Source organism: Schistocerca nitens, chromosome 7 (genome assembly GCF_023898315.1).
Source record: "Schistocerca nitens isolate TAMUIC-IGC-003100 chromosome 7, iqSchNite1.1, whole genome shotgun sequence".
NCBI classification, from domain to species: domain Eukaryota; kingdom Metazoa; phylum Arthropoda; class Insecta; order Orthoptera; family Acrididae; genus Schistocerca; species Schistocerca nitens.
This window is the reverse complement of record NC_064620.1, coordinates 610820810-610842645: the sequence shown is the minus strand read 5'-3', so window position 1 is coordinate 610842645 and position 21836 is coordinate 610820810. Positions and strand designations below refer to the sequence as shown.

The window sequence follows — 21836 nt, the reverse complement described above, 5'->3', positions numbered from 1 at the left end:
CCTGGCCTACTGTCTTCATGTCAGAGCGGCTTCCACCAGGGTCGTTCTACCACTGATAATCTTGTGTCCCTATAGTCTGCCATCCGAACATCCTTTTGCAGATGGCAACACCTGATTTCCAGCTTTTTTGACTTGTGTAAAGCATACGACATGACCTGGGGACGTCCTATCCTTGCCACATTATATGAGTGGGGTCTCTAGTGCCCACTCCAGATTTTTATCCAAAACTTCCTATCGCCCCATACTTTCTGTGTCCAAGTTGGTGCCTCCCATAGTTCCATCCATATCCAGGAGAATGGAGTCCCACAGGTCTTTCTATTGAGTGTCTCCCTATTTTAGGTGTTTGTGAGCGTGGCCTACAGGGAGCCATCCGCCAGGCAGTTTGTTTTCAGCCGCAAAGTTGTGTGGTCATGCACTTCTGTTGGCATCGTACCGTTCATTCGGACACAGAACTTTATGTTGATGATGATCCATTCACTGTAGTGGAGACATATCGATTCTTAGGACTGGTTTTCGACACTCTATTGACTTGGCTTCCTCATCTTCGTCAGCTTAAGCAGAAGTGCTGACTGCACCTCAATGCCCTCCATTGCCTGAGCAACTCCAAATTGGGGTGCAGATTGCTCTACGCTGCTGCGGCTCTACAGAGCCCTTGTCCAATCCCAATTTGACTATGGGAGTGTTGTTTATGGTTCGACAGTGCCCTCAGGTTTGCATTTACTTGACCTTGTGCACCACTGCGGGGTTCGACCAGCGACAGGAGCTTTTAGGACGAGTTTGGTGACCAGCATAGTGGTGGAGGCTGGAATCCCTCCATTGCACAGACAGACTTGCACAACTGCTTGCCTGTTATGTTCAACACATTCATAGTTCTCCTGAGCATCCAAATCACTGTCTCCTTTTCCCGCCTGCGGCAATCCATTTCCTGCATCAGTGGCCCAGGTCGGGGCTAACGATAGCGGTTCACCTGTGGTCCCTTCTCTCCGAACTGGAGTCCTTCCCTTTACCACCTGTACTTGCTGGCCGATCACGTACGCTTCCATGGTGTATGCTTTGGCCACAGCTTTGTCTGGACCTTTCACGTGGCCCTAAGGACTCCGTTAACCCTGCAGCTTTCCGCTGTCATTTCCTCTAGATTCTTGACGTGTTCCGGGGCTCTGAAGTGGTTTACACCAATGGCTTGATGGCTGATGGTCATGTAGGCTTTGCGTATGTTCATGGAGGACATATTGAAGAGCACTCCTTGCCAGATGGCTGCAGTGTTTTACTGCTGAGCTGGTGACCATATCTGGTGCTTTTGAGCACATCCGCTCATGCCCTGGCTCTACTGTGTACTGACTCATTGAGCAGCCTACAAGCTAGCGACCAGTGCTACCCTTGCCATCCTCTGGTAGCATCTATCCAGGAGTCCGTCTAGGCCTTGGAACAGTCCTGTCGTTCAGTGGTGTTTGTTTGGACCCGTGGACAAGTCAGAATCCCAGGCAATGAACTTGCCGACATGCTTGCCAAACAGGCGACACAGAAACAGCTTCTGGAGATGGGCATCTACGAAGCTGACCTGAGTTCTGTCTTACACCACAGAGTTTTCAGGCTTTGGGAGACGGAGTGGCATAACAGCCTGCACAACAAGATGCATATCATTAAGAAGACGATGAATGTGTGGAAGTCTTCCATGCGGTCCTCTCGCATGGAATCAGTTATCCTCTGACGGCTCCGCATTGGCCATACATGGTTAACACATGGTCACCTACTTCATCGCGAGGACCCACCTCTGTGTCGCTGTGACTCCCAAATGACATTTGTCCAGCTCTTGCTGTACTGACCACTTTTAGCCGCTCTTTGGTGGACTTTTAACATTCCCAGCTCCCTACCTTCATTGTTTGACGATGATGTCCTTGCAGCAGCTTTAGTTTTAAGTTTTATCCGTGAGAGAGGGTTTTATACTTCCATGTAGGTTTTAGCGCATATCCTTTGTCCCTCTGTGTCCTCCACCCTAGGGCTTTTGGGGGTGGAAGTTTTAATGTGTTGCAGAGTGGCTAGCTTCTCCTTTTTATTCTCGTGGTCGGCCAGCAACTTCCTTGTTTTACTCTCTTCTGTTTCTAGCGTCTGTTTTCTTGTTCTCTTTTGTTCCTTTTAGGGTTCGTTGCCTTTCCTCCGTTCTTGTGGTTCTTTCTTTCTTTCCGTTTTGTGTTATATGTCTCGTCCATTTTATTCTCACACTTTTGGAATTGTTTTATTAGGAACAAGGGACCGAAGACCTCGTAGTTTGGTCCCTTCACCCCTCTTTTAAACCAACCAATCATTATCTCAGTACACCACAAACAGACTAATTGTTTCCATTACATTCACAATTTTTGCATGACAGGCCTAGTCTCCTTAAATTACTAAGAGTTGTGATACAGTGTGCATGCTGTCTGGACTCCAACCAGTCTGGTTAGCCTAGGCAGTCAGCACACAAGTCATCAAAATATTGGGGAAAACATGGGAACAACAACAACTTGGCTGAACACACACAAGCGCACCATTAGTGGTCCACTTGATAATAGTGACAGCCAACTGATTTGTGTGAATGAGACAGTTTTAAATACTGGAACAACCATGATTGGAAAAAATAAATGTAATATAATGTAGAAGTAAAAGTCTGCAGCAAGAGTTTTAAGAGTGATTCTGAATAAAAGTATTTTAGAGATGACTTAGGGTTGAATAATATGGATGTGAGACGTTTGTGGAGTTGTGTGGTCAATTTCATGAGTGTGAATGAACATCGAGAATTTTTTCTTCTATACTGTTAGTTACAATAAGATATGAGCCACCTCAAGTGTGAAATGAAGTGTTCCTGTTCCTCTGCAGGCACAGTAGTGGCAGCAAGGGCCCGAAGCTGAGCTACTGGCATGAGGCCAGCGAGATTCCTCTTGTCAACCTGACAGTAGGTCAACTGGTGGACAAGAGTGCACAGCTTTGGGGAGACCGTGAAGCCATCGTCTCTGTGCACCAGGGCCACCGCCTCACCTTTCAGGAAGTCAAGGAAAAGGCAAGTCACAGTCAGTGTGTGCAGTTTTAACAACAAAAAGATTGTCTCCTCCTATTCCTCCTTCCTCTTCTGTCTTCTTCCTCCACCTCCTTCCTCTACCTTGTAAATTCATTGTAGGTAATGCATGCTATGATCTATGGCAGCTGGATTTAGTAAAACTAAACTTCTAATTGTTGTTGTTTATAGGTCCCCTAACTCCGACTTCAGAGTATTTCTGCTAAAGCTAGAGGGGGCTCTTGATTCACTTTGTAGGAAGTACCAGAAATTAGTTATATGTAGTGACTTCAATTATGGATGTTGGTAGATCTCCGAAATTCATATGATCTGATGCAGACTGTGTTTTTTCCAACCAGGGTGCAGAGGAACATTAGCACAGCCATAGACAATATTTTTATTTATTCTTCATTACTATGTGCTGTGGGATAGGAAATGAGACACTTAAAGTAGTAAAGGAGTTTTGCTATTTGGGGAGCAAAATAACTGATGATAGTCTAAGTAGAGGGGATATAAAATGTAGACTGGCAATGGCAAGGAAAGTGATTCTGAAGAAGAGGAATTTGTTAACATCGAGTATAGATTTAAGGGTCAGGAAGTCATTTCTGAAAGTGTTTGTATGGAGCGTAGCCATGTATGGAAGTGAAACATGGACGATAACTAGTTTGGACAAGAAGAGAATAGAAGCTTTCAAAATGTGGTGCAACAGAAGAATGCTGAAGATTAGATGGGTAGATCATATAACTAATGAGGAGGTATTGAATAGGATTGAGGAGAAGAGAAGTTTGTGGCACAACTTGACTAGAAGAAGGGATCGGTTGGCAGGACATGTTCTGAGGCATCAAGGGATCACCAATTTAGTATTGGGGGGCAGAGTGGATGGTAAAAATCATAGAGGGAGACCAAGAGATGAATACACTAAACAGATTCAGAAGGATGTAGGTTGCAGTAAGTACTGGGAGATGAAGAAGCTTGCACAGGATAGAGTAGCATGGAGAGTTGCATCAAACCAGTCTCAGGACTGAAGACCACAACAACAACAACAACAACAACAACAACAACAACTAGATGTGCATTCTGTTAGTAAAAGCATGAATGGCCTTTCAGGCCATGATGCACTAATTTCAACACTAAAAGGGTTTTGTACGCAAACCAATGTCATATTTAATTACAAACTATGTAGGAAAGTTAATCCAACAGCAATAGAGTTCTGTAAACCTTGTCAGGGAACAATAGTGGCATGATGTTTATAGTGCCAATAACATAGATGATAAATACAGTGCTTTCCTTAACACATTTCTCATGCTCTTGGAGAGTTGCTTTCCATTAGAACGTTCTAAACAGGGTACTAGCAGTAATAGGCAGCCTGGGTGGCTGACTAGTGGATAAGGATATCTTATAGAACAAAGCGGGAATTATATCAAAATGTCAGCAGTAGTCATAATCAAGCTACAGTAGCCCATGACAAACAGTATTGTAAGGTGCTTAAAAATGTTGTTAGGAAGGCAAGGAGTATGTGGTATGCAAATAGAACAGCTAATTGACAAGATAAAATTAAAACCATGTGGTCAGGTGTGAAGGAAGTGTTTCATCAGCAGCACAGGGTCGATGATATAAAGGCAGTTTGCAGTAAAAATATTTCTTTTACTGATAAATCAGATGTATGTACAGTATTTAACAATCATTTTCTGAGCATTGCTGCTGAATTAAATAAAAATTTAGTTTCTACAGGGAATCATATAACTGTCTTGGCAAATGCTTTTCCGAGAATTGATTGTCTGAAATACTCCTCTGTGATACAGACAAGAGGGAGATGGAGTCAATAATTAAATCACTGAAGACTAAAGACTCCCATGGTTATGATGGAGTGTCTAGTAGAATATTAAAGTACTGTGCTGCACATGTTAGCCCTGTATTTAGCCATATTTGTAATTTTTCCTTTAGGAATGGTCAGTTTCCTGAACGATTTAAGTACTCGGTAGTAAAGCCGCTTTATAAAAAGGGAGAAATGGATAATGTAGATAATTTTAGACCTATTTCAATGCCATCAGTGTTTGCAAAAGTTATTGGAAAGGTTGTTGTGTAAGGATAATTGATCATTTTATATCACACAATTTGCTATCAAATGTACAGTTCGGCTTTAGAAGTTGTTTAACAACTGAAAATGCTATATTCTCTTTTCTCTGTGAGGTACTGGATGGGCGAAACAAAGCATTTTGAATGCTTGGCATATGTTTTGATTTAACTAAGGCATTTGATTGTGTTGATCGCAAAATATTGCTCCAGAAGTTGGACCATTACGGAATAGGGGGAGTGGCTCACAATTGGTTCACCTCTTACTTTAGCAACAGGCAGCAAAAGGTCATTGTTAACAATGTTGATAATGGTTGAGATGTGGAGTCTGAGTGGGGTACAGTCAAGTGGCGGGGGGGGGGGGGGGGGGGGGGGGGGGAGTAGTGAGTCGTGAGTCTTTGGGCCACTCCTGTTCCTTATTTATATAAATGATATGCCCTCTAGTATTATGGGCAACTCTAAAATATTTCTGTTTTTGCTGATGACACTGGCTTGGTAGTGATGGATGTTGTGTGAAACATGGGCTCGGTTTCAAATAGTGCAGTACATGACATAAGTTCATGGCTTGTGGAAAATAAACTAACGCTAAATCACAGTAAGACTCAGTTTTCACAGTTTCTAACACGCAATTCAACAAAACCCTTTTGTTTTAATTTCACAGAACGGGCATATGATTAGTGAAACTGAACAGTTAACATTTCTAGGTGTTCAGATAGATAGTAAGCTGTCGTGGAAAGCCCACGTTCAGGATCTTGTTCAAAGACTTAGTGAATACTGTCATTTTTACTATTCGAACGGTATTAGAAGTGAGTGATCGTTCAACATGAAAATTAGTCTACATTGCTTATTTTCATTTGCTTATGTTGTATGGTATATTTTGGGGAAACTCTTCCCATTCTAAAAGGATATTTTTGACTCAGAAATGGGCAGTTTGGGCAATAAGTGGTGTAAGTTCACGAACCTCTTGTTGACCCCTGTTCACGAGTCTGGGTATTTTGACACTGGCCTCTCAATGTATATATTCTTTACTGTCATTTCTTGTTAACAATATTAGCTTATGCCCAAGAACAAGCAGCTTTCACTCAGTTAATACTCAGCAGAAATCAAACTTGCATTTGGATCGGATTTCCTTAACTCTTGTGAAAAAAGATGTGCAGTATACTGCTGCGTCCATTTTTATAAGCTACCACTCGAATTCAAAAATCTTAGCAGTAATCCACGCACTTCCAAATTGAAACTGAAGAGTTTCCTCATGGGTCACTCCTTGTGTTCTGTTGAGGAGTTCCTTGAAAAATTAAGCTGATTCTTATTGTATTGTTGATTGTGTTTACTTAAACTTATGGACTGAATTTTTTTCAGGTCAATAACATTTAGTTTTATCTGTTATTATCTTTGTGTTGTAATTTCATGTACTGACGCATTCCATGACCTCGGAGATTTGCTCCTCAATTTGGTCCTACAGAACTTGACGTGTAAAAAAAAAAAAATTTAAAAAAAAATAAAAATATAAATAAGGTCATGTGTCCCTGCTAGATCATTCCACATTGGTGTCATCAGTCCTTTGTAACTTAAATTTCTTTGGATACTGGAACAAGTCGTGTGTGATGCTAGAATTTTGTATGTTGCAAATATGAAGCTGGGTTCACATCACGACAAAGGGACAGCCTCTATTTAAAAAAGTGAACATTAACAGGAGCTACATTCTGACAGGACGTATTAAGTTGAAAGCAGAAGTCACGACTAGCAACAAAAAAACATGTTTGTCCAAAATTTTAACTGTTTTCAAAAGAAAATAGAACTTTTGAGTGTGTTTGTGTTCGCCAAGGTATGGGAGGACAGGGCACAACTGCGAAACATCATGTGAGAGGTGTAGCATGGTAGTATGTGTATATTCCCAGAAAAATGTGTTAAGTGCTTAGGAGACCATTCTGCATGGAACTAAAAAAATTTCCAGTCTTCATACAGGAGAGTATATATATAATAGAGGGAAACATTCCACATGGGAAAAATTATTAGAAACAAAGATGAGGTGACTTACCGAACGAAAGCGCTGGCAGGCCGATAGACACACAAACATACATACAAAATTCTAGCTTTCGCAACCAACCGTTGCCTCGTCAGGAAAGAGGGAAGGAGAGGGAAAGATGAAAGGATGTGGGCTTTAAGGGAGAGGGTAAGGAGTCAAGGAGTCATTCCAATCCCGGGAGCGGAAAGACTTACCTTAAGGGGAAAAAAGGACAGGTATACACTCGCGCGCACACACACACACATATCCATCCACACACACACACATATATATATATATATATATATATATATATATATATATATATATATATATATATATATATATATATATATGCGCCGTGCACCAAGGCATGTTTAGCCACAGGGTGATCCTCATTACCAACAAACACTGTCTGCCTGTGTCCATTCATGCGAATGGACAGTTTGTTGCTGGTCATTCCCACATAGAATGCATCACAGTGTAGGCAGGTCAGTTGGTAAATCACGTGGGTGCTTTCACATGTGGCTCTGCCTTTGATCGTGTACACCTTCCGGGTTACAGGACTGGAGTAGGTGGTGGTGGGAGGGTGCATGGGACAGGTTTTACACCGGGGGCGGTTACAAGGGTAGGAGCCAGAGGGTACAGAACTGACTAGAATGTATAACCATCCATAGAGCCATCAAGGCATCCAAACACCTTAGAAGAGACCGTGTCTCTCGTGGAATGAGAGATGTCATTCTGCAAAAAGTGTTAGGCAGGCAGCCCTAATGGTTCCATAGTAGGCCATCTACAAAATAACTGGAGAACCTAAAGAAGCCATGAATAAGTTCCAGAATACCATTATCCACTGCACCTCAACCATAGAAGTGTTGTTAGTCAGTAAGGATGATGTCATGCAATAGTAGGGCTGTTCACTTGACAACCATACTCAAAAATGGGGTGCTCACTAAGGCACTGCAACAGATATCCCATTTAAGTGGCATGATACTTCCACAATATATCATTGAAGAATCAAAGCTCAAATTTTCGTGCAGATGGCAAATAAATGTGGAACAACAAACTCCATATTGACATTGTAAACATTCAGATACGCAACCAATCCCTCTTTGTGGGAACTGCGTGCTACATTAGCTGCCTCTCAAACCACCACATAAGGATAAGATTCATTATAGCAGGCTGAAACAGCTATGTTTGGTATCCAAGAAAACCATCCTCCATTTTTTTAAAATGTAATCTGAGGGACAACACAATGGATAAGTGAGAGAAACTGACATAACTGTCTTAGTTGGGGAAAAGATTGCTTACATCCAACAGTGCAGCCTCAGAAGGATCCTAGAGCACTTGGTTAATAATCATAGAATCAAAGTTTTTGAAAGAAAAACAAAAAGACTATACTAGCCACTTAAAATGTAGATTTAGGAAGCATTGATCAGCTCTATACAATTAGTACTCCTGCAAGTGGCTGTTCAAGATTCGTTTCAGGGCACCTTCACTCACAGTATAACACTAGATATGGAGGCACTACATTGTACTTCAGTTGCATGAATGGTGCTTATGTGGTTGCCTGCCCTATATAGAGGTGTCTTTTCTTAAAAACTGTCGTTTTAGAAATGAATGGGAATAAGATTTGTCTTAAACTTCCCTATGGGCAACATTTTGTGCACAGTCAAAAGTCAAATGCAGCATTCCCTTTTGTGGGAAGACTTTTCATTTCTTTAATGCTCTAGTCTCACAATTACAGCTTTACACTTCATTTGCTACATAAGAAGCTAGAGGAATGGAGAAGGAACAGGGTTTTGCTTTTCAACCAAAAACTTTTCTTGGTAATTTTTGTTATATGGGCATTAGGCCATGCTCTTGGGGGTGTTAGACCACAGCCTACAATGTCAATATGATAAAAATGATCAAGGATGCAAACATCAGCTGTGAATGTGTGCATTGTGTAATCAGTGTGTTTTGTTTTACTCATTATCCTATTTCAAACTTGACCATACGTATTAACAACACACATTCTCAACTTTAAACAGTCATTGAGACTCCTCAGTCATAAAGTTAATATGAACTTACATGAGTGAATCACCTGAAGCTAAGGGTGTTCAGAAGTATATGAACAATAAGAACTGCAGAAACAGATTGTACCTCTTGCAATTTTTCTGGTGTTTCATTTGATTATATTCACCTTATGGCAGGATTTTGTGTGTACAAATTTCAGTCTGGAACAGTGCACGTAAGATCAGACTGTGAATCCAAAGAGGTATTGGATTATATCAGCTTTTCAACCAAGTATTTTTGTTCTATTACTTCTTGCACCTTTCACCTCTGGCAGTGAATTGTATATGTGAAAAATGCCAAGCTGGACTCCATGTCAAAGGGTACGTTCCTCTGCAACTGGCTTAATCAATTTACAAGTCAAAGGAAGATGATGGCATAGCATTGCCAGTAGGATCAAACCTAATAAAATATGGTGTTCGCATCAACTGTCAGGTCAAGCCACTGCTTTACCAAATTTATTGAACAATACAATCTCCCTTCCATAAACTACCACTCCCAGGAGGGCTCCATGTGAGTGAGTGGAGCTTACAGCATCATCTCCGTACCCAAACTGCAGAGGCATGGAAGCAGCTTAGTCATTATGTGGCAGTTATGAACCATGGACCTTGCCATTGGTGGGGAGGCCTGCGTGCCTCAGCGATACAGATGACCATACCGTAGGTGCAACCACAACGGAGGGGTATCTGTTGAGAGGCCAGACAAACATGTGGTTCCTGAACAGGGGCAGCAGCCTTTTCAGTAGTTGCAGGGGCAACAGTCTGGATGATTGACTGATCTGGCCTTCTAACACTAACCAAAACGGCCTTGCTGTGCTGGTACTGCGAACGGCTGAAAGCAAGGGGAAACTACAGCTGTAATTTTTCCCGAGGGCATGCAGCTTTACTCTATGGTTAAATGATGATGGCGTCCTCTTGGGTAAAATATTCCGGAGGTAAAATAGTCCCCCATTCGGATCTCCGGGCGGGGACTACTCAAGAGGACGTCGTTATCAGGAGAAAGAAAACTGGCGTTCTACGGATCGGAGCGTGGAATGTCAGATCCCTTAATCGGGCAGGTAGGTTAGAAAATTTAAAAACGGAAATGGATAGGTTGAAGTTAGATATAGTGGGAATTAGTGAAGTTTGGTGGCAGGAGGAAAAAGACTTTTGGTCAGGTGAATACAGGGTCATAAATACAAAATCAAATAGGGGTAATGCAGAAGTAGGTTTAATAATGAATAGGAAAATAGGAATGCGGGTAAGCTACTACAAACAGCATAGTGAACGCATTATTGTGGCCAAGATAGATACGAAGCCCACACCTACTACAGTAGTACAAGTTTATATGCCAACTAGCTCTGCAGATGATGAAGAAATTGAAGAAATGTATGATGAAATAAAAGAAATTATCAGATAGTGAAGGGTGACGAAAATTTAATAGTCATGGGTGACTGGAATTAGTGTAGGAAAAGGGAGAGAAGGAAACGTAGTAGGTGAATTTGGATTGGGGCTAAGACATGAAAGAGGAAGCCACCTGGTAGAATTTTGCACAGAGCACAATTTAATCATAGGTAACAAACACTTGGTTTAAGAATCATGAAAGAAGGTTGTATACATGGAAGAACCCTGGAGATACTAAAAGGTATCAGATAGATTATATAATGCTAAGACAGAGATTTAGGAACCAGGTTTTAAATTTTAAGACATTTCCAGGGGCAGATGTGGACTCTGACCACAATCTATTGGTTATGAACTGTAGATTAAAACTGAAGAAACTGCAAAAAGGTGGGAATTTAAGGAGATGGGACCTGGATAAACTGACTAAACCAGAGGTTGTACAGAGTTTCAGGGAGAGCATAAGGGAACAATTGACAGGAATGGGGGAAAGAAATACAGGAGAAGAAGAATGGGTAGCTCTGAGGGATGAAGTAGTGAAGGCAGCAGATCAAGTAGGTAAAAAGACGAGGGCTGGTAGAAATCCTTGGGTAACAGAAGAAATATTGAATTTAATTGATGAAAGGAGAAAATATAAAAATGCAGTAAATGAAGCAGGCCAAAAGGAATACAAACGTCTCAAAAATGAGATCGACAGGAAGTGCAAAATGGCTAAGCAGGGATGGCTAGAGGACAAATGTAAGGATTTAGAGGCTTATCTCACTAGGGGTAAGATAGATACTGCCTACAGGAAAATTAGAGACCTTTGGAGAGACGAGAAACACTTGCATGAATATCAAGAGCTCAGATGGAAACGCAGTTCTAAGCAAAGAAGGGAATGCAGAAAGGTGGAAGGAGTATATAGAGGGTCTATACAAGGGCGATGTACTCGACGACAATATTCTGGAAGTGGAAGAGGATGTAGAAGAAGATGAAATGGGAGATACGATACTGCGTGAAGAGTTTGACAGAGCACTGAAAGACCTGAGTCGAAACAAGGCCCCGGGAGTAGACAACATTCCACTAGAACTACTGATGGCCTCGGGAGAGCCAGTCATGACAAAACTCTACCATCTGGTGAGCAAGATGTATGAGACAGGCGAAATACCCTCAGACTTCAAGAAGAATATAATAATTCCAATCCCAAAGAAAGCAGGTGTTGACAGATGTGAAAATTACCGAACTATCAGTTTAATAAGTCACAGCTGCAAAATACTAATGCGTATTCTTTACAGATGAATGGAAAAACTGGTAGAAGACGACCTCGGCGAAGATCAGTTTGGATTCCGCAGAAATGTTGGAACACATGAGGCAATATTGATCCTACGACTTATCTTAGAAGAAAGATTAAGGAAAGACAAACCTACATTTCTAGCATTTGTAGACGTAGAGAAAGCTTTTGACAATGTTGACTGGAATACTCCCTTTCAAATTCTGAAGGTGGCAGGGGTAAAATACATGGAGCAAAAGGCTGTTTACAATTTGTACAGAAACCAGATGGCAGTTATAAGAGTCGAGGGACATGAAAGGGAAGCAGTGGCTGGGAAGGGAGTGAGACAAGGTTGTAGCCTATCCCCGATGTTATTCAATCTGTATATTGAGCAAGCAATAAAGGAAACAAAAGAAAAATTCGGAGTCGGTATTAAAATCCATGGAGAAGAAATATAAACTTTGAGGTCCGCCGATGACATTGTAATTCTGTCAGAGACAGCAAAGGACTTGGAAGAGCAGTTGAACGGAATGGACAGTGTCTTGAAAGGATGATGTAAGATGAACATCAACAAAAGCAAAACGAGGATAATGGAATGTAATCGAACTAAGTCGGGTGATGCTGAGGGAATTAGATTAGGAAATGAGACACTTAAAGTAGTATAGGAGTTTTGCTATTTGGGGAGCAAAATAACTGATGATGGTCGAAGTAGAGAGGATATAAAATGTAGACTGGCAATGACAAGGAAAGCGTTTCTGAAGAAGAGAAATTTGTTAACATCGAGTATAGATTTAAGTGTCAGGAAGTCGTTCCTGAAAGTATTGGTATGGAGTGTAGCCTAGTATGGAAATGAAACATGGACGATAAATAGTTTGGACAAGAAGAGAATAGAAGCTTTCAAAATGTGGTGCTATAGAAGAATGCTGAAGATTAGATGGGTAGATCACATAACTAATGAGGAGGTATTTAACTGAATTAGGGAGAAGAGCAGTTTGTGGCACAAATTGACAAGAAGAAGGGACCGGTTGGTAGGACATGTTCTGAGGCATCAAGGGATCACAAATTTAGCATTGGAGGGCAGTGTGGAGGGTAAAAATCGTAGAGGGAGACCAAGAGATGAATACACTAAGCAGATTCAGGAGGATGTAGGTTGCAGTAAGTATTGGGAGATGAAGAAGCTTGCACAGGATAGAGTAGCATGGAGAGCTGCATCAAACCAGTCTCAGGACTGAAGACCACAACAACATACTTTTGGTGCAGTAGCTATGCAGTATCAGAGCAGTCTACAGTAAGCTGTGGTTATTAATGAGCACAACCACTTGGAAACCAGGTGGAGTGGCATTTGACTGAACTGAGGTTGAGGGACATGAATGACTTGACACAATTATTGCCCTTACAACATTGTGACATGTATATGAATACAAAGTATACCAGAAAACCAGGCATGAGCACACTTACCAAATGCAATGGCGTCTGGTGATTTAGGATTTAATGCTCTCACATGGCAATATAGAATCCACAATGGCTCCAGATGCTGTGGATAAGACTCTTAGCATGAAACTAACATCTCTCATTACTGGATCAGCATCCTCTGAAAGCCAGCAGTGGTCTGTGATGTGTCAAGGCTATTGTTTTTCAGTCTGGAGCATCTTGTGTATGTTCAGATTTCAGAGCAAGAAGTGAGCTAATCACTCTAACACACAATATCCCCGTATTGCAAGTACTTACTAACCAGCTTCACATTGTAGTTCTTTGTTACTCATCAGATTGACTGCATGTCCATAAGTACTACTAGAAATTCGAGCTCGCATAACATTGCAGTATGTCGTGCCTGTAGACTGATCTTTGGGTTATTAAGTGGAAAATGCAAAGATACGCCTTCAAATGAAATGGAGGTTGAGGAAGAGGGCCTGTTTCAAACTACTGTAAATACTGGCATTAGCAAGCTGATAAACTGCTAAAGGAGATACCACATCTCTGGCAGTGTGTTTGTGAGAATGAGGGCTATTCATAAAGAATCTCTATTTTCATGTAGTGCGAGAAGTAGTGGGTGGAACAGTCACTACACTGACTGTCACAATAGGCCAGTATGTTTTACAGCTTGATAATGAGGTGGTAACATCGTTCATTCATTCATTCATTCATTCATTCATTGAAGATCCTACCAAGTGTGATACCCATTCTGTAATATGGTTTTTAGTGGCATTAAATCTGAAAACTGCTACCATTCATCACAAAAATTTGTGCTGTAGACAGACGAAATGTGATAACTGATAGTGTTGTCAGTGATTATGTTGATGACGAAGGTGAACATCTGTCGACAGCTTGCAAACTAGCATGTGCAGTAAATTGATGAAAAATTCCATAAAACAGATGACTACTTCTGTGGACTTTCTTTCCATTATGACGTGGAAGGGAGATCCTACTGAAAAGAATGATAAGTGATAAGATGTGGGTTTCCTGTGGTACGGCAGACATGAAACACCAGTCAGTAGTGGGGAGATTATACTGCCTCTCACAACAAACCATAAAAAGTGTGCCAAGCTTTTTCACCCAGTACAATTAGGCAGGTTGTATATGACCCAGGAAACCTGGGAAAAATCTGGGAATTTTTTCATCTGGGAAAAAACGGGGAATTTTTTGGAATTCCGTGAATTTTTCATTGTTTTACATTCCAATTAAATTTTTGTAATTTTGACTGCTAAGAATTGATTCTCTAGCAAAGAATGTTACTGTAGCCTGTTACTGGAGAATAATACTGCAACAATAAAATATAAACGAGAGGAAAAAAATAAAACTTTAGTGGCAAAAATGTGTCAAAGGCTGTAGGGCGATGGCTGTGTGGTACTTCGTAAAAATAAACTGCTTTCTATGAGCATGACATCACAACTGTTTACATTAGGTTTGTTTGACCAGTTGCCAGCGACCTCATGCGCATGCACAGTTGACTCGCAGTACCTTCTCCCGCTTCCTGCTACTTGAAATGTGGCTGTTAGCTGTATCGGCAGTAGCAACAAGCAGCCAGATGCAAATGATAAAAATTTCTCGCGCGCCCTAGCTGCCAGATTCGCGCATGTGTAGAGAAGTCAGAGTTGTAGTGGAGAGCGGATTAGTCTCCACATGACCCGTGTTTGCGTTAAGTGATTTCGCTGCTTCTCTTCATTTACAGCTTCCACGTCAAATGAAAACAAAATGGATTTCAGTGGTCGGGAGCTATCAAGTGAATTAAAATACATTCACATAATTATGGAGGGCAAAAATATATTATTAGTTTCAGTTTTCTGATTTTTATTTTATTTCCAAGTTATTAGCAGTCGAGCATTAATTGCCTTGCAGAACAATGAAGTTATTTTTGCAAGTTTGCCAAAGAAATTTGGCTTTATTAATCTTTCCACTGAGGCAATCATTTTATTTGAAACGAAGTGTATTGGCTAGTTCCAACCGTTCACTGAATTTCAAGTGCACGTTTTCGTCTTCTGCCATGTACGGCATTATGCCACAATGAAGAACCAAAAATGAGATCGTACTGTACTGGTGCTCCAAGAAAATTTACATCGCAAAAACCACACTGAAAAGCTTAATGTCAAATGGGAACTATTTCACTGGGAATCAGGAAATACCAATGTGCACTTCAAGCTGAATTATGCATTTTATTATGGTTTACAAAATTCCAGTGCTCTTGGAGTATCCTCTGATGTCCTGTTTCTTTTACGGCGTAATGTAAGCTCTCTTAGTGCTTTACACATATGGACATGTGGGCTTCCTAAACCACTGCAGCTGTGCATGCGCAATAGTGCCCGTTTCCTGGCGTTCTCTGGCAACTGTTAAATCGAACCTATTTCTAACATCTCCGGATAGTATTGTAAACGGTGGTTCGAAAAGTGTTACTTTCAAAGTAAATTTCTTTTTATGCAAGATGAGTTATGTGTGAGAAAGTGGGATGAATTTCTTAAATCGCAGAGCATTTAAAACTGAACACTTTGAGGACCAGCCACTTACAAGAATTTCGAGCTCAGAAGACCAAACATTTATGTCATTACTTTAAATTTTCGGGCTCATTTGTGTGATGTATCTTAAAGTATAACAAATGCAAAAAAAGATCAATATTACATGTGAAAGCTTAGCTATTCTTGTAGCTATACTATGTATATTAATGTAAATCGTTAACTTTTCCTCTTTGTGTGTTCACACTATTACTCGCACAAACGAAGTTGACACCTGGTGAGCTGGCTTATGGGAGTGACTGTAAATGTTGCTCCCATCAGCCAGCGCGCTGAGTGTCAACTTTGTTCACACGAGTAGTATGTAACAGTGATCTTGTTATTGGCTGACTATAGCACGTGTCCTATGCTCTGAATATCTGCTGTCATCGGCTGGCGAGATCACGTGGCATGAGATACGACTGTCTTACATACAAAAGGACATCCCACTCTCAATTTAAACGCTCCAGAAACTAATGCGCTGTGTTTGGTGCAATTCGAATTTATACTTTTGTAACACGAAAATATGCAGTGTATATGTTGCTGCACATCAAAGGTCTTTCCAAAACTTCTTGGTTTTTTTTTTTTTTTTTTTTCAAAAGTCATTCAATGGTACTGTCACTTAGCACAGAAAAAGTGTATTTTCGCTCGCGGAAAAAGCGTATTTTTTAAACGGGATATCTGGGACCAATTGGGGATTTTTTTTTCCCTTGTCCACGTATACACCCTGTTATGGCTACCATTTATTGGAACATTGTTCTACATTTAATCAGTTACGAAGCCTATTTCAACAAAGTATAACAACTGAGAAGAGCCATTCAAATCGAGCAACAAACTCTTGGTTATAGGTGTCATGTTTCTGCGCAATAATGCTCAGCTGCCTGTTGCCAGGCACACACACTAACTGTTCAGTTAGTTCAGATAGGACATTTTTAACATCCTCCCTACAACCTGACTCGGTGATTTCCATCTCTTCATGAACTCTAATATGTGACTTGGCTACCAGTCCTTTACTCCCATGAAGAACATACATATGCTCTCATGGGCTGGCTGCAATCTCAGATAGCAGAATGATATGAAGAGGCTATTAGCGAGCTCGTTCAGAGATGTGATAAATGCTTGAATTTGAATGGTAATTAACTGGAGGAGTAATATAGAAGTTAGTTCTAAGATTCTTCTAATTTACTTTGTCTGTTACATAATTTTATTTGTAGCCTAATGAAGGTTACTTTCTGGCTATCTCTTATCCAATAAAACACTGTCATGAACCTTGACCTGATCTTTTATCTTGATACAAGTAACTGCAGAAATGATTCACAATTTATCATTGAATATGTTGTAATATGTCAGATTTTTTTGTACAGTGTTGCAATGCCAATCTGAGATCCCTTGTGAAATAAGTGAATTTAAAGTAAAATACATACCCAAATTGCAGACGCCATAGTCATTGTCCTTAAATTAATAAGCATATACATAATATGCTTTCATCGTACAGACATCGCTCAAGGATAACTGACTTGTGCAGGTTGACAAATTAGCAGCCGGCTTCTTAGAGATTGGTCTAAAGCATGGTGATGCTCTTGCTGTGTGGGCTCCCAACCTTACCGAGTGGTACCTGACCAGCTTAGCTGCCAACAAAGCTGGATTAGTTATTGTAAGTTTATTTTATTATATAGCTTATTGTTACTTATAGTTCGTTTTGTGTGTGTGTGTGTGTGTGTGTGTGTGTGTGGGCGTACGTGCGGAAATTAGATGTGTAGTAGCTAGTGTCACAGAAAGAATAATGTATATTTTCTTTTTATTAGAATAACAAAGGTACTACAATGTTTTGATGAGTGTCATACTCACCGTCAGGTGAAGTGTCACAATATTGCTGATGTCCCACCATTTCTACCAGCGGAATGCCTGGTGCACATGGATGCGGGTGAGTGTGTGCTGTCTGCTGTACAGCTGGAGGGTGGGGAGGAGCTGGATGTGCAGTGATAGGGGTGGCTGCAGGCTGCCCTCGAGTCCCTACATGGTTATTCTGAATGTGTTTGGCATGCCGGGTGAGATGCTAACGGGGGATTCTGAGCTGAAGTTAATTCTTAATTGGAAACCTTTGTCCCTATTGACAGGCCTCTTGTGGATCTGCACTTGTATGAATTTCTCTGTAACTCTGTCCAAATAGTTGATCCCTTAGCATAGCAACTTGGTGTTCTGGAAGTCAAAAGTGTGATGCACACTCTCACTACCAATTTCTCTGTGTGCCCCTGTCATATAACTTTCATGTGCTCCTTCCATTGTTTTGGAATACAGAACTTCCTTTGCTTGATATGTTGCTGGCTACATTCCTAAGGAATGCTGTGTATCTGTAGTACATTTAGTTTCATTGAGTCTTTCACAGAACGAAGAAACTCTTTTTGTTTTGGCTGTTCTCAGCCAAAATTGTGAAGCTACTTGGAAAATGTAACAGCAAAACAGTCTTCTAACCACTGCCTAAGGAGAGTTTCTTGGCTGTGTGAAAGACCAACAAAATTTAATATATCTGGGGTATATGGCATTGGGAAAACACAGCACTGTACCTTGAAATGCTGTGAAAAACACATGAGGTGTGTAAAACTGAGAAACACAAAGAATCATAGTGGCAGAGCATTGAATAAATGATCACACTCGTGACTTTGAGAACATATAGTTGCTACACTGAGCAAATGGCTATTGGGATGACATTGTAAAGAAGTCCATAAAAGTTGGGATCTAAGAGAATCTTGCCATTAGGGGTGAAGTCTGGTTTGGAATTTGACATTAACAGCAATACGGCAAGAGTGCACTTAGCATTGTCTGGCATGCAGGATGCATGCTGAATACCAGTACGAAGATTAGAGTGAAACTCTGGTGCTCCTGACTCCCCAAAAACTGCATCCCCACTCTCCCCCCACCCGTAGGCCACACAGGGCCCAATCACCTACCACCTGGTAGGAGGGATGTACTTCTTATGTAAATATTGGAACATCCACAGTATCTCAGCACTTCACCAGTAGGCAACGAGCATGACACTCAGGCTGTAACTGTATCTTAATGCTGTCATGTTCCTGGAATCCAGAGTCTAGATTCACAAAACAACTCTTGATGTTGCATTTATAGGTTTTAAATATATAATCTCTGGAAACTTGTGTAGTGACAATGAAAGAAAAATGTTATACCACTGCCAAACAATAAGATACCTTAATTTTTACGTATCATTCAAGGCATTCATATAATATGAAACTTGTGAAACTTCCTTACAGATTAAAACTTTGTGATGGACCAAGACTAACACCTAGTCACTTCCTTTTCATGAGCAGTTCACTTATCAACTTATACAGGCACAATGTGGGATTCAGACATTGACGTGTAAACTTTTCTGAAGTATGTTAAGCATTGTCGGAATGAAAGCTGTGTGGATGAGTTGTGAATAGCTGAGATCATTGTCCACGGAACACAAAAGTCGGGATTAAAGTTCACATGGTTTTAATCAGTCAGGATATTTCACAACCATGCACCTGTGACTTGAGAGTGAAATATTTATTCTGGAATACCAAACTTGTGAGCTGTCTTACTTTACATGTGTGAAAAATTCTGAGTTGCACTGTAGTTATTGCAGTTACATTGTAAGTACCAATATAACTTGGCCTACAGGAGAAATTTGTCCACAAAAAAGCTGTACAGCTACACAAGCTAACAAAATTTTCATTTTTAAAATTTTTATTTTATTTATTTATTTATTTATTTATTTATTTATTTATTTTGTGCCTTTCGACAACTTCTACAATTAGCTGGCTTGTCACCATGACTTCTAAATTATTTACATTCTGTCAGAACTTTCCATATAAAATTTGTCACATGGTTATTTAAATTGTCATAAATACAGAGATTCTGCTGACACTTTCAATACAGTTAGTTTTCTATAAGCTTTTACTGAACAGTGGGATAGTTTGTGTTCACATGTAAGACTGCATTTTAAAAAATAATTTATTTATTTTTCTTTTAAAATGCCATTCAACCAGATGAATTTCTTCTGTAGGTGAATATCAATCCTGCTTATCAAATCCCTGAGTTAGAATACTGCCTGAAGAAGGTGCATGTTCGTGCTTTGGTTGCAGCAGAAACATTTAAGACACAAAAATATCCTGAGATGGTGCAGGCACTGGCTCCAGAGGTGACTGCAGCAAAGCCTGGACATTTGAAAAGTCTAAATTTACCCAGTCTCAAAACAGTCATTGTAATTGGAGATCAGCAATATCCGTAAGTTAACTCTTGTCATTGCATTGCAAGGTTTATTTGATTAAGTTAAGATCATTCCTTTTTTATGCACTTAAGTTGTTTACGCAACTAAGTATTGTAAATGTTCACTCATTTTTTATGCTAGTTACCTTCTCTCCCTTCTTTCCACCAACTAACAGCCACTGCATTTGGGGCATGGATAACTGTTATTTGATGATAAATATCATTGTGCTCATTGTGATATTAAGCTATCAATAGGAAGTAATCAGCAGATATTTAGTGCAACATGGGAACTAGCAGCTTTTTGAAATGTTACTTTCCTCTTAAGTTTATCTGTCTTAAATTTTACTTAAATATGCACATAGCAGTAACTTGCATCCCTTCCAATACCTTTCAACAACAGTCTCAAGATGTCTGCAGTTCATTTACATTTCTTCTTATTGGTGGTAGCAGGTAATTAGGCTGCTAAGATTTTATCTGTCCAATCTAAATTACCTATTTTTTTTCCCAGTATCACAATGTGGTGTGTCGAAGCGATTCCTTTCCTTTTTCCTTAAGTTCAGTGTTTTGACCATAAAAGTTACTGCTCCATGTGTGATGCTGTATAAGCTACTTTCATAAACCCAATCTGTCTAGCAGCCAGTAGCTGCCTCAGCATAATGAATGAAGCATTTGACATGATACATTTTTATCCAAATCCATTACAGGTATCTTAAACAGTCAGACTATCTACGAATTTGGTCATTACAGTTCTCTCTTTTTATGGTTTTTCTCTCTGATTTGCAGTAATCTTTCATCCTTCAGCATTCCCATTTCTCTATCTTTTTAATGTTTACCTCCAAACCATAATTCTCTTCTGGTTACACCAGCATTTGACAGAAGCCATCCATCCGTCTGGTACGACGACACCACCTTACATAACAGCCTCAGTGCTTCCTGACAGAGCAAGATGGCACAGTACTCAGCACACTGAACTTGCATTCAGGTGAATGAGAGACTAAATGCACCTCCAACCATCCTGATTTATGTTTTACATGATTTCCCAAAATTGTGCCCAGCAAATGTCAGGATGATTCCTTTGAAAGAGCACAACCAATTTCCTTCCCCATCTTTGAAACAATCCAAACTTGGGTTCTGTCTGTCCGTCGCAAATTCTTTATTCACTGTAAGGTTATTTTTGCCAACCATCCTTCTTATAGAATAAAAACAATGTGCGAGACTATACATTGCGAACAGTCCTCCTGTATGCACAGTGTTAATCTTCTCGTAGTACAGATGCATCATCATGTATTTCTCTGACAGTTAGAAGAAAGCAACCCATTTCCTCAGTGGCTGAACAACAACAACAATAATAATAATAATAATAATAATAATAATAAACTCAAATAGTACACAGCTTAAAATGTATGAATTCTATACAACTGAACTAGCTGTAGTTTTGTTATGTAAAAACAGTGGATTATCATATGCAGTTGCTATTGAGAATGTCCTTACAACAGCTGTAAATCAGAAATAAAATAAATAACTGTTCCTATGTAGCTGTACAAGGAGATGGGTTTTCTTGTGACAACTTTGACATCCAGTAAACAAATGCCTGCCAAATACTGGCACCTCACACTAAACATAGACAAAGATAATGTGCATGAAAAGAGAAATATGTACTTAGTGTGAATACCATACACTACTGTTAAGGATAGACTTCCCCAGTCTTGGGAGCATCATTAAAGTATGCTAATATGATCATTTAAAGCCACACACAAAATTACCAACTCAATTCCTATATTTCCAGTGCAAATTGTGTATTACTGTGATGCTACAAATGGTTTCTGAGTAG

The 21836-nt window shown here is 40.1% G+C and overlaps 1 protein-coding gene across 3 annotated transcripts in view; it reads left to right on the top strand.

Moving 5' to 3' along the window:
* Positions 1-21836, top strand: part of LOC126194978 (medium-chain acyl-CoA ligase ACSF2, mitochondrial-like) — a 452087-nt gene that overhangs the window by 369803 nt on the left and 60448 nt on the right. For 2 of the 3 annotated variants that reach the window (XM_049933390.1, XM_049933392.1), the window contains exons 2-4: positions 2851-3031; positions 17286-17414; positions 19803-20023. The exons of the other annotated variant lie outside the window; for it this stretch is intronic. In XM_049933390.1, coding sequence (XP_049789347.1) covers positions 2851-3031; positions 17286-17414; positions 19803-20023 — 531 coding nt within the window. The remainder of the gene's footprint in view (positions 1-2850; positions 3032-17285; positions 17415-19802; positions 20024-21836) is intronic. 3 annotated transcript variants of the gene reach the window in all.